Below are 12,093 nucleotides of genomic sequence, written 5' to 3' on the forward strand. Positions count from 1 at the left end.
CTCTCATCCTCCCTCCTCCCTCCCTCCCACCCACACACTCCTCCCTCCCTCCCACCCACTCTCTCCTCCCTCATCCCTCCCACCCACACACCCATTCCTCCCTCCCTCCTCCCACCCACAAACTCTCTCCTCCCTCCCACTCACTCCCTCCCTCCCTCTCACGTCTCTCCCTCCTTCCTCCGGCTGCTCTCACTCCCTCCCTCTCACTCTCTCCCCTCCCTCCGGCCGCTCCTCATCACCGCCGCCGCCGCTACCGCTCGACGCCTCCCACTGCCGCCATGTTGATATCCAGCTGACGCTCGCTGAGACCGACGTGCTTGCCCGCACATGCGCAGTAGAGCTGCTCTCTACTGCGCATTTGCGGCACGTCGGTCAAGCTTCGTTTATTAGGTTGATTCCATTATGTTCTCTGACTTTTTCTATTAAAAAATATGAGAAGTCCGAGAAAAGAGTGGATGGGGGGACTATAAAAATTAAAAACAGAGCAGCCAGACAAGGTTGAACTTGGGTCAGCTAGCCAAACTGAATACTTTTCATTCATTTTACCTTATACTTTTAGCTATTGCATACCATACCTTGATTGAAGCACAGAACCACTTGTCTCACACACAGTTTTTTCTTCCATACTGTAGTCTCCTGTTTCTAGATCAGCAGCTGGCTGCTGGACATCTTGCAGTTCACTGTCTCTGTCATTACAATTTACAAGCTGCTGATTAGCTGCTGACACAGAAGCATCTCCCTTACAACTTTGCTGAGAACAGTGTGTTTTCTTGTAAACATCATCTTTGTTAGCTTTATTGTCACTGGCAGTAGTTCTTGGGCAGCCTATTATTGTTGGCAAGGCTGAATGCGACAGCATATCATCATCTACAAATATCTGTCTTCTCACTCTTTCCTGTAGTAAAAATATGTTCAATTGAAAATTACACTTGCATTTATTTTATATAAGGACAATGAATAGTTACTATCTAGTTTGAAACCAATAAAGCAAGCTCTGAAGACAGCAGGATGAATTAGCCATGACAGGGATGATGTCATCTGACAGCGCTGAATGAACTCTACTGAGCATGTGCAGGACTTCTTGTGTGGGGGTTGCCTCGTGAGCCCCTCAGTTGATTTTAGAGCTAAGTCTAGCTAGGTAGTCAACTCTCCAGGGAAGCAGGCAGGTATTTAACATAGCTAATTCATCCTGCTGTCTATGGAGAACACCTTTTATAACAAGCAAACTTGCTTTCTCTGTCAACAAGCAGGGCTAAATTAACCAAGTTGAGGATTACAACGGATCATTTTCTGAAAAAGCAACCCAGACCCCATAGTAGAAAGTAGACTACTGGGTGAATATGCTACACAAAACTGCTTGTCCAATTTTACTGTTGCTTCATGATAGATTGTTCAGATAATAATGGGATTGAAGGTGTGCACTTACAACCAACTTACAGTTTTGCAAATGCCTTCAATAGGCACAACTCACAGATGAGCTATTAATATAGCCATAGCTCTCACTTGCTGAGCCTTGACAGAATCTGTAATCTGAAGGCCTGCTAATATATAACAATGTGGGATACAGTCTGCTATGCCCAGCTGTTTAGGATCATATGAGATGAATAGTTTTGAGGCTTGATGATGTGACTGTAAAAAGCTAAAGCTATTGATGTAGCTGCAATAAGCTAAAGGTAAAGCACTTTTACAATCTAAGGAATGAAGGGCTTTTTCATCTTAATTTGTGGTCTTGGAAAGAACATGGGTAATGCGATGGCCTGATTTATATAAAAAGCTGACACCAACTTTGAGAGAAAGTTTGGGTGGGTGCGAGAGCACCACTCTATTGTGGAAGAACTGCATATATGAAAAGTTATGTACTAATGCCTGAAGATCACTGACTCTTCTGGCCAAAGTAACTACAATAAGGAATAGTACTTGAAGGGCGACCAAAATGATAAAAGGCATGGAATGGCTCCCCTATAAAGAAAGGCTAAAGAGGTTAGGGCTAATGAGCTTGGAGAAGAGACAGCTGAGGGGGGATATGATAGAGGTCTACAAAATCATGCAGGACTTGAACAAGTAAATCAATTATTTACTCTCTCACAGGACGATGCAATATTGGTGCATGGAAAACTGGCACTCATGACTGAGCGCCGCTCTCCTAATGCACGCCGATCAACCTTCTGGAGTGCCCGATGCAATATGCAAATTGGCTGCTGCGGTAAGCAGAGTTGCTTACCTGTAACAGGTGTTCTCCCAGGACAGCAGGATGTAGACCTCACATATGGGTGACGTCACTGGATGGAGCCCTATCACGGAAAACTGGCACTCTGAGCATGCCCAGCATGCCATGATCCCTGTGTCCACAGGGGTCTCCCTTCAGTCTCGTTTGTAGAAAAAAAAAGTGCGAGCGAAAAATAAAATAAAACGTAAGCGGACCCAACTCCATTGGGTGGCGGGTGGGTTTCATGAGGACTACATCCTACTGTCCTGGGAGAACACCTGTCACAGGTAAGCAACTCTGCTTTCTCCCAGGACAAGCAGGATGGTAGTCCTCACATATGGGTGATTAGCAAGCTACAGGCTGACTCATATTACAACAGGCCAATAGCTGACAACTCGTGCAGCAGGCACAATAATTGGGGTGCTATTGGCAATGATGAGGCAGCCTGAAATCACAGCAGGTGGTTGTGGAAGGAGTTGGAGATTATCTCGGAACAAAGCTCTGCAAGACAGATTAGCCAAAGGCAGAGTCTTGACGGACTTCATTATCTAAGCAGTAGAGGGCTGCGAATGTGTGAAGAGAGCTCCATGTTGCAGCCTGGCAGATGTCGGCAATTGCTACTGAACGATAATGTGGTACGATGTTGCCATGGCCCTTACAAAATGTGCCTGCACTCACCTCTGGAGAGGAAGGCCTGCTTTCTCATAGCAGAATTGGATACAGTCTGCTAGCTAGTTGGAGAGATCTTGTTTGCCCACTGGAATTCGTAGCTTGTCTTTATCAAAGAAGCAAAGAGTTGGGTGGATTTCGTATGGTGTGCAGTGCGGTCTAGGTAGAATGCAAGTGCACGCTTACAGTCGAAGGTGTGCAACACCTTCTCGCCCTGGTGAGAGTGAGGCCTTGGGAAAGAGTGGGCAGACTATAGACTGAGTAAGGTGAGAGGCTGTGTCCACCTTAAGAAGAAATTTAGGGTGAGTACGGAGGTCCAGTCAGCCACGGAGGAACCTAGTGTCGGGTGAGCATGCAACAAGGGCTTGTAGCTACGAGGAAAATAATTTTCCATGTTAGAAATTTAATGTTATAGGAATGCAAAGGCTCAAACGGGGAACGCCTGAGCCTTGTAAGCACTACCTTTAGGCCCCATTCAGTAACCGGTGATCGTAGAGGAGGCTTAAGTTGTAGAAAACCCATGATAAGCTGACTCATAAGGGGTTGAGCCGTTAACAGGGCATCTCCTACTCCCTGGTGGTTCGCTGAGATGGAACTGAGGTGTATCCGTGCGGAGGATGTCTGGGGACCAGAATCCGAAAGGTATACTAGATAGCCCAATAGAGATGGAGTGGGGCAGGAAAAAAGGGGCCAATACCTTTTTGTGCACATCATTTGGTAAATCTTATTTATTTATTTTATGTATTTATTTTTAATTTTTATATACCGAAGTTCTTGTAGGGACTACAAATCACTCCGGTTTACATACAACGAAGAACTGCTCAACAAAGAGCGGAGCTTTACATGGAACCGTATAACATATGGAACAGTATAACTGGTTGACAATTTAACATAGTGCTAAATAAAGTAATAATATTTTAACTGGTAATAAATAAAGAAATATAATATTTTATATAAGAAGAAGTATAACTATTTAACATAGCAATAAATATAAATATAAGCAGTGCCTAATATATATATGAAATAAAGTGAATTTTTGAGCTCAAAGATAATTGTTCAGTTGCAGATTCTTAAAAATAGTACTTGATACAGTGTCCTTAGTTAAGGGATACCTGGTAATTAGGAAGTCTGTCAGTCACAGTAAGATTAAGCGTCTGGGAAAGCTTGTTGGAAGAGAAAAGTCTTCAGTCTTTTTTTGAATTCTTGATGACTGGGTTCTAGTCTAAGATCTGGGGGAAGCGTGTTCCACTGGTGTGGGCCTGCTGAAGATAGCGCTCGTTTGCTCAATGATGATTTTATTTGCGGAGCATGCAGTGTTCCTCTGTATGCGCTTCTGATTGGTCTGGAGGAAGTGTGCGGTTGGAGTTCAGAGCTTAATGTGATGGGGGCTAATTTGTTTGTCACTTTGTGGATGATAGTGAGTACCTTATAGAGTATCCTTTGTTTAATGGGGAGCCAATGTAAGTTCCGAAGGATTGGGGTGATATGATCTTTTTTGTTAGTGCTAGTTAGAATTCTAGCCGCTGAATTCTGAACCATCTGTAATGGTTTGATAGTGTTGGCGGGAATACCTAGTAGCAGGGAGTTGCAGTAGTCGAGCTTGGAAAGAATGATGGATTGTAGTACTAGCCTAAAGTCGGAGAAGTGAAGGAGGGGTTTAAGTTTTTTGAGGACTTGCAGTTTGTAAAAGCAGTCCTTTGTGGTATTGTTTACGAACTTTTTTAGGTTTAGATGATTATCTAGCCATGCTCCAAGGTCTCTGACTTCAGATGAGAACGAGTTGTTTGTGTTTGGTAGAGAAAGGGTGGAAGAGATTGTGCGTGGATCTTGGGAGACAATGAGCATTTCGGTTTTATTAGCATTCAATACTAAGTTGAGGCTTGAGAGTAGGTTTTTGATGGGTTGTAGGCATTCGTTCCAGTACGTGATGGTTTTTTGAAGGGATTCTGTGATCAGAAGGAGGATTTGTATGTCGTCTGCATAGAGGTAATGGGTAAGCTTAAGGTTTGAGAGTAGATGGCAGAGAGGGAGGAGGTAGATATTGAAGAGGGTGGGTGAAAGTGATGATCCTTGTGGGACTCCTTGCTCTGTCAGGATTGGATGCGATTCTTTGTTGTTTATCCTTACTTTGTAGAATCTGTTGCTTAAGAAGGAATGGAACCATCTAAGGGCTGTGCCTTTGATCCCTATGTTGGCTAGTTGGTCTATTAGAGTAGAGTGTTTTACCGTATCAAATGCAGCGGAAAGATCCAGAAGAATGAGCAGGTAAGATTGTTTATTCTCCAGATTAATGAGGATTGTGTCAGTGAGAGATAGTAAGAGCGATTCGGTGTTTAGGCGTTTTCGGAATCCATATTGAGCTGGGGATAGAATGTTATGTTCTTCCAAATAATCTGACAGTTGCTTGTTGACAATTTTTTCCATCAGTTTGGCGATAAGTGGTAAGTTTGCGATGGGTCTAAAATTAGCTGGGTCTGATGGGCAAGCGTTTGGTTTCTTTAGTAATGGTTTCAGTATTGCCAATTTTAACTGGTTAGGAACTAAACCTTGAGAAAGGGATGTGTTGATAATTTCTGCAATTGGTTTTGAGATGGTGTTTGGTATGGCGATGAGGAGATTTGTTGGTATTGGGTCAGATGGGTGGGAGGAAGGTTTGAATTTTTTGAGTGTGTTTTCAATCTCCAGTGAAGAAGTGAGCTCGAATGAATCCAGGCTTGTGGTTTGTTGCGGCAAGGATGTGAGATGGTGTGTTAGGGTAAGGCTGTTGGATGTGATTGATTGGGTAAGGTTGGTGATTTTTGTTTTGAAGTAGTTGGCTAGTTCGTTTGCTTTGTTGAGAGCTTGGTGGTCTGGGATAGTAGGAGGAGATGGTTTGGTTAAAGAGGAGACGTAGGAGAAAAGAGCCTTTGAGTCGACGAATATAAAGTGGTGTATTTTTTTTCCGTAGAATTCTTTCTTTGTTCTAAGGATTGTATTCCTATAGTTGTTGAGGAGAGATTTGTAGATGGCATGTGTTGAAGTGGTTGGGTTTTTTCTCCAGCTTTGTTCTTTTTTTCTAAGAGATTGTTTGAGGGATTTAAGTTCGGGTGTAAACCAAGGTTTCCTATTGTCTAGTGTAGGTTGTATGGTTTTGGTTGTAGTTGGGCAGATTTGATCTGCAATTTTATTGTTAATATTGATCCAAGAGGTTGTTGCAGTTGTTGCTTCTGTGAGATCTAGTTGCTTTAATGCATCAGACATCTTTTCATTGAGTATGTCTGGAGAGCATGGTTTCCTGAAGTGGATGGTATCTTGTCGTGAAGCTTCAAGTACCTGAGAATATCAGTGAGTCTGTGTTATGAGAAGTATGAGAAGTATGGGAAAACATATTTGTCGAGGCCAGTACGGGGTTATGAGAATCATTGAAAACCTGTACTGCTGTAGCTTCACAAGAGTTTTGGCTATGAGGGGTATCGGAAGAGACGCCTATAGAAGGCCTTTTTTGCAGGGGCGAGCAAAGGCACCCATGGCTAATGCATTTGTATGCCTATGTATGGAGCAGAATCTGTCCACTCTGTGGTTCGATTCGGACGCAAGAGGTCGAAGGTTGGTTGACCTCAGCGCTAGAAGATTTTGCTCGCTACACATGGATTCAGAGACCACTTGCGGGGATGGAGACATCGATTGAGATGGTCTGTTAGTATGTTCGGTATGCCTGTTGGATAAGTGGCCCAGAGATGCATGGAGTGTGTAAGTGCCCAGGACCAGAACTGTGCGGCTTCCTGGCAGAGCAGATAAGAGCCTGTGCGTCCCTGTTTGTTTGAGTAACCACATTGCTACTGTGTTGTCTGTCTGTATCCACAAAGTTTTGTGTGAGAGGCAGTGTTTGAAGGCATAAAGGGCATAACGCATGGTTTGAAGCTCCAGGAAGTTGATCTGAAACTTTTTATGGAGCGGAGTTGACGCATTTTGGGTTTGGAGGGTATTGATATGAGTTTTCCCAACCCAAGTTGGATGTGACCGTGGCCAAGATCATCTGAGGATTTGGTACTGGGGCGGTGATATGGAGCAGGAACGAAAGCGGTGGAACGGCTTAGAGTCACTGAAATTTTAAAATACACTGAGTTCTTCTCATGGCTAGTTTGACCATAGGAGTGACATGGATTGTGAAATCATGTGACCCAGCATTGAAAGTTTGATGGGCTGAGGCTATGTTGCATGCGCGCAGAGATGTGGACAATCTGATAGGATGTCTGAGCGGTTGTTGGGCAGGAAGGGCATTGCGACTGTAGTGCCCAGATCTGCTCTAGATTTATAGTGAGTCTTAGAGAGTTTAGAGCGCCTTGTTTGGATTGACTCCTTATTAGGCAGTTGTCCAGGAAAGGAAACGTGTGAATGCTGTTGTTCTTTATAGATGAACGGCAGTCACTGCTAGGTATTTGGTGAAAAACACAAGTTGTCGAAGCTAATTCGAATGGCAGAACTTGGTATTGAAAATGTTATTGACTCACTGTGAAGCGTATAGAAAGTCCAGAGAATAGAGGCAACCCTTATTGTTGTAATAAGGGAAGCATGGTGCTGAGAGACACCATTCTGAACTTTTCTTTCTGAAGAAATTGAGATTTGTGAGGTCCAGGATGGGCGGAGGTCGCCTATTTTCTTTGAAAGTAGGAAAGCGGGATTAAAAACCTCTGCCTTGTTATGTCTGGGGAACAGTATCCCGAGCCCTGGTCCTCAGTGGGGTGGACCGTTCTGTTCTCTAGCAAAGTAGAAAAATCCAGGAGCCTGCCCGACTGGCGGAGCTGGTGTGATCTGGATACCTGTTGGTCTCATGTGGGAGTGTGAGTGGTAAAAGGTCCTAGCATCCCTCTTTGCTGGTTTCCTAGCTGAGGAGGGAGCATTTGCAAGAAACATAGAGAGTTATTACAGGGTCTCGCGGCGGTCTTGCAATTGAACCACTGTCTGCTGGAGCTTGTGCACGAAGAGATTATCTGCGGTGCATGGCAGATCAGCTAGATTATCTTGGACTTCGGGCCGTAAATCAGAGACTGTAAGCCAGGTTACCATTTAGTATGAAGTCCTGTTGCTGGCAACGGTAGAACATTTCGAAGCAATCACATGTTGCTCAAATTTCATGTGGATGGCAGAGAGGTTCCCTTGGGGGCAGATTTTATAATTTAGCGCGAACGCGTACTTTTGTTCGCGCACCCGGGACTTACGCGCGTCCTGGGGCTTGCGCGCACCGCCGAGCCTATGCAAAATAGGCTCGGCGCGCGCAGGGGGTTTTGGGGTAGGTTTTTGGGGGGTACGCGCGTATCCTACGTGCGTACCCCTTTGAAAATCTACCCCTTGGTGTTGTGTCAAACATAATTGGTAAATTGCAATATGTGACACCAATATGGTTCTTGGAAGATATTTTGACCTAGAACCTCCTCAAAACCTCTGGTCCTTTTTAGTGACCAGGTCGAAAGGGATGCTTTCAGGGACATCCTTAACTTAGGTCTCGGTGGGATCGAAGCCGAAGCGGGATTAGAGTGCCCATTGCCCCTCGAGGATCCCGTGATAGGTATAGGGGTCTGTGGAGGCTCAGAAGGACGAGTCGGTGATGATGACATAGGCTGTTGGTAGGTGCCACAATGAGGCGGTGCCACAATGGTGCGAACATCGATGGCTCCGTTGTTAGTAGATTCCGGAAGGCATCGATGACAGCCTGACGGACGAGGATGTCCAGCTTCTCCCTGGAAGCTGGTATAGGAGGCACAGCTACAAGGGGAGACAGGCTAGGCGTTACTGGCACTTCCACATGAATCTGTGGTGGCTCAGTACCCGACACCGGTGTCGGTGGAGATCACCTCGGTGCCTCGGGTGCAGAGGAGCATGGAGACTCTTGTACTCGGGCCTGCTTCACAACTGGCTCAATAGACATTGATGCCGGTGCAGTATCAGTGCTGGCACCGAATGCGGAACCACGTCGGTGCCGGCAACGATGTTTCCCTTGGTGCTCAGCCTGGTCATTCTCCAGCACCGAGTAAACTGCCACCGATGTCCAGAATGGTGAAGGTAACACATGGTTATCATGGCAGTGATGATGATGTTTCCCTTGGTACTTGGCCCGGTCATTTTCCAGCACCGAGGAAGTTGTCACCGATGTCCAGAATGGCATCGGCGACAGGCGGTTACTGTGGCAGTAATGATGTTTCCCTTGGTGCTCAGCCCGGTCATTCTCCAGCACCGAGGAATATGCCACCGATGTCATGGACGGCGTCAGTTACAGATGGCCACCGTGCTGGTGATGATGATTCCCATGGTGCTCGATCCGGTCATTCTCCAGCACTGAAGAAGATGCCCTCGCTGTCTCAGATGGCATTGGTGAGAGACGGTCACCGTGCCTTTATTGCTCTTGGCATTGTTTGTCGCCCAAGAATTAAAACAGGCTCTGGTTTAGAACCCAAAGTATGGAGCATTTTCTTTAGTCGAGGGCATCGATGGAGGTATCAATGGAATCGACGGGGGCATCGATGGAATCGACGGCATCGATGGGGGCGTCAATGGCATTACAGGGTGTGGACGGTAGGGATGTGCAGACAAAAAGTTTTCGTTGATAAGTTGATAAGTTGAAGTTGAGGGTCGATTTCGTTCAATTTATTTATTTATTTATTTATTTATACAACTTTATATACCGACTTTCAAGTACATGTCAAGCCGGTTTACAATTGGCGAAATTGCAGTAGCAAAATCAAACTAATAATTGTAATAAAACATCTAATTTTACAGTCATTCAATAAAAAATTATACTTAAAATTTAAACGATAAATACTAACTCAGTCTCATTATAAACTAAATCTAAAATAAAATATAAAGCTCGCATACCACCAGAACATTAACCCCACCCTCTCAACTCCCTAAACCACCAGAAAAAAACAGAAAACCTCCTTCCTCACATAGCCTACTAAGTTAATTAATATGACTAAAAGCCTGCTGGAATAGCCAAGTCTTAATCTGCTTCTTGAAGTTAGAGAAGTTATCCTCTAGGCGAATGTCAGCTGGGAGAGAATTCTACAGCTTGGGGCCTGCCAGGGAGAGAGACCTCTCACTGACTGAACCCAGGCGCACCAGTTTGGGAGATGGAATTGATAATAATGCTTGTCCTGCTGATCTCAAATTCCTAGATGGTATATGCAGACGTAATGAGGCATTCAGCCAATCCGAATTGGAACTATAAATGGCTTTATGGATAAGTGTAAAACACTTATACTGAATACGATATTGTACCGGAAGCCAATGAAGCTTCATCAGCACAGGTGAAATATGGCCACATCTATTTGAGTTAGTCAAAAGACGGGCCGCAGCATTCTGCAATAGCTGCAATGGGCGGATGGTAGATAATGGAACTCCCAAAAGCAACGCATTACAGTAGTCCAATTTTGGCAAAATCAAAGCCTGCAATACAATTCTGAAATCATCGGTATGCAGCAAAGGCTTCAGTTTTCTTAATATTCTTAGTTTATAAAAGCCATCTTTTATAATAGCCTTTATAGCTGCTTTCATCTTTAATTCAGAATCTAAAATCAGGCCTAAATCTCTAACATCATAAAGAATCTTGTATGTCGATGAAAAGGAGGAAATATCTGCCTTTATTTTTTCAGAAACCTTGTTGGAAATAAACAGAATTTCTGTTTTTGAATTGTTTAAGGCTAAAGACATATGGGATAATAGTTGGTTAATTGACTTAAAGTAAATATCCCACACTTTTAAGGTGTCTGCTAAAGAATCCTTTACTGGCATCAAAATCTGAATATCGTCAGCAAACAAGTAGTAAACAAGACCCAGACCTGCTAAAAATCTACATAAGGGAGCCATGTAGACATTAAACAAAGTAGGAGAAAGCGCAGAACCCTGAGGAACTCCAGTTTGAAGATCCACTGCTTCAGATTTTATAGTTCCCAACTGAACTACATATGATCTGTTGGTAAGAAAAGATTTAAACCAAGACAGCGTTTTATCGGATAGCCCCACCTTCTGAAGTCTTAAGGTGAGTGCCTCATGACTCACGGTATCAAATGCCGCTGATATATCCAACAGAATTAGCAAGTAAGAGGTATTTTGATCAAATCCTCTTTGAATAGTATCACATAGAGAGATCAACAGAGTCTCAGTACTATGAGCTTTCCTAAAGCCATATTGTGCTGGAAACAATATTTGATGATCTTCCAAGTATTCCATTAACTGTCGATTCACTACTTTCTCAAGAAGTTTAGCCAAGAAAGGAAGAATTGAGATCGGTCTATAATTGGCTAAAATTTCAGAATCTAAATGAGCTTTTTTCAAAATTGGTTTCACTACGGCATTTTTCAGACTATCAGGAAATATACCTTCTTCTAAAGATAGATTAACTATATCTGCCAACGGTTTAGCAATAATATCTGGCACAAGCTTAAGGTATTTAATAGGCATCTTGTCCAGAGGATGATTTGCTGGTTTCATTTTTTTAATTAGATTTGCAATTTCCAAAGAAGAAACTAGTTCGAAAGTTGCCCAGCTAGCTGATGGATTAGTTGGCAAGGTAATCTTGAGTGGATCATCGGTATTTACCTCTTTTAGTACCGCTAAGATTTTTTCTTTAAAGAAAAGAGCAAACTTGTTGCTTTTATCTTTTAAGTTACTTGATCCAAAAGAGGATTTGCATTTTAACTGAGTAAGATCAGAAACATAAGAAAAGAGCATCCTCGGATTAAATTGAAATTTGTGAATTTTCTCTGCATAGAAATTGCGCTTAGCAGTATTAATGGCTTCTCTATAGTCTTGTAAAGCTGATTTATAGGTATCTAAAGATGAATCGTTTCGGAGTTTCCGCCACCTCCGTTCTAGCTTTCTTAACCCTTTTAATATGGACATATTAACCCTTAACCCTTAACCCTTTCAATATGGACATATGGAGAATTCCATAAGTTGAGGGTCTGTCCATACGTTCACCGGTTCCCTAAATAAAAATTTAAACCCCCTCACCCCTCCTTAATCCCCCCCCCCAAGACTTACCAAAACTCCCTGGTGGTCCAGCGGGGAGTTAGGAAGCCATCCCTGCACTCGTCTGTGATTTCCTCATGGCGCCGATAGCCTGTGTCACAGGGGCTGCCGTGCCATTGGTCAGCCTCTGTCACATGGTCACCGGCGCCATCTTGTGCTCCTACCACGTGACAGGTAGGTCATGTGGCAGGAGGTCGCTCCGGGACCCCCCGTTG

At 43.9% G+C, this 12,093-nt stretch overlaps 1 protein-coding gene across 1 annotated transcript in view; it reads right to left on the bottom strand.

Moving 5' to 3' along the window:
* Window positions 1-12,093, bottom strand: part of TERB1 (telomere repeat binding bouquet formation protein 1) — a 643,822-nt gene that overhangs the window by 227,225 nt on the left and 404,504 nt on the right. Inside the window, exon 15 of the mRNA XM_029608198.1 lies at window positions 576-895. Within this exon, the coding sequence (XP_029464058.1) occupies window positions 576-895 (320 nt within the window). The remainder of the gene's footprint in view (window positions 1-575; window positions 896-12,093) is intronic.

The sequence above is a fragment of the Rhinatrema bivittatum genome, chromosome 7 (assembly GCF_901001135.1).
Source record: "Rhinatrema bivittatum chromosome 7, aRhiBiv1.1, whole genome shotgun sequence".
In the NCBI taxonomy this organism is placed as follows: Eukaryota; Metazoa; Chordata; class Amphibia; order Gymnophiona; family Rhinatrematidae; genus Rhinatrema; species Rhinatrema bivittatum.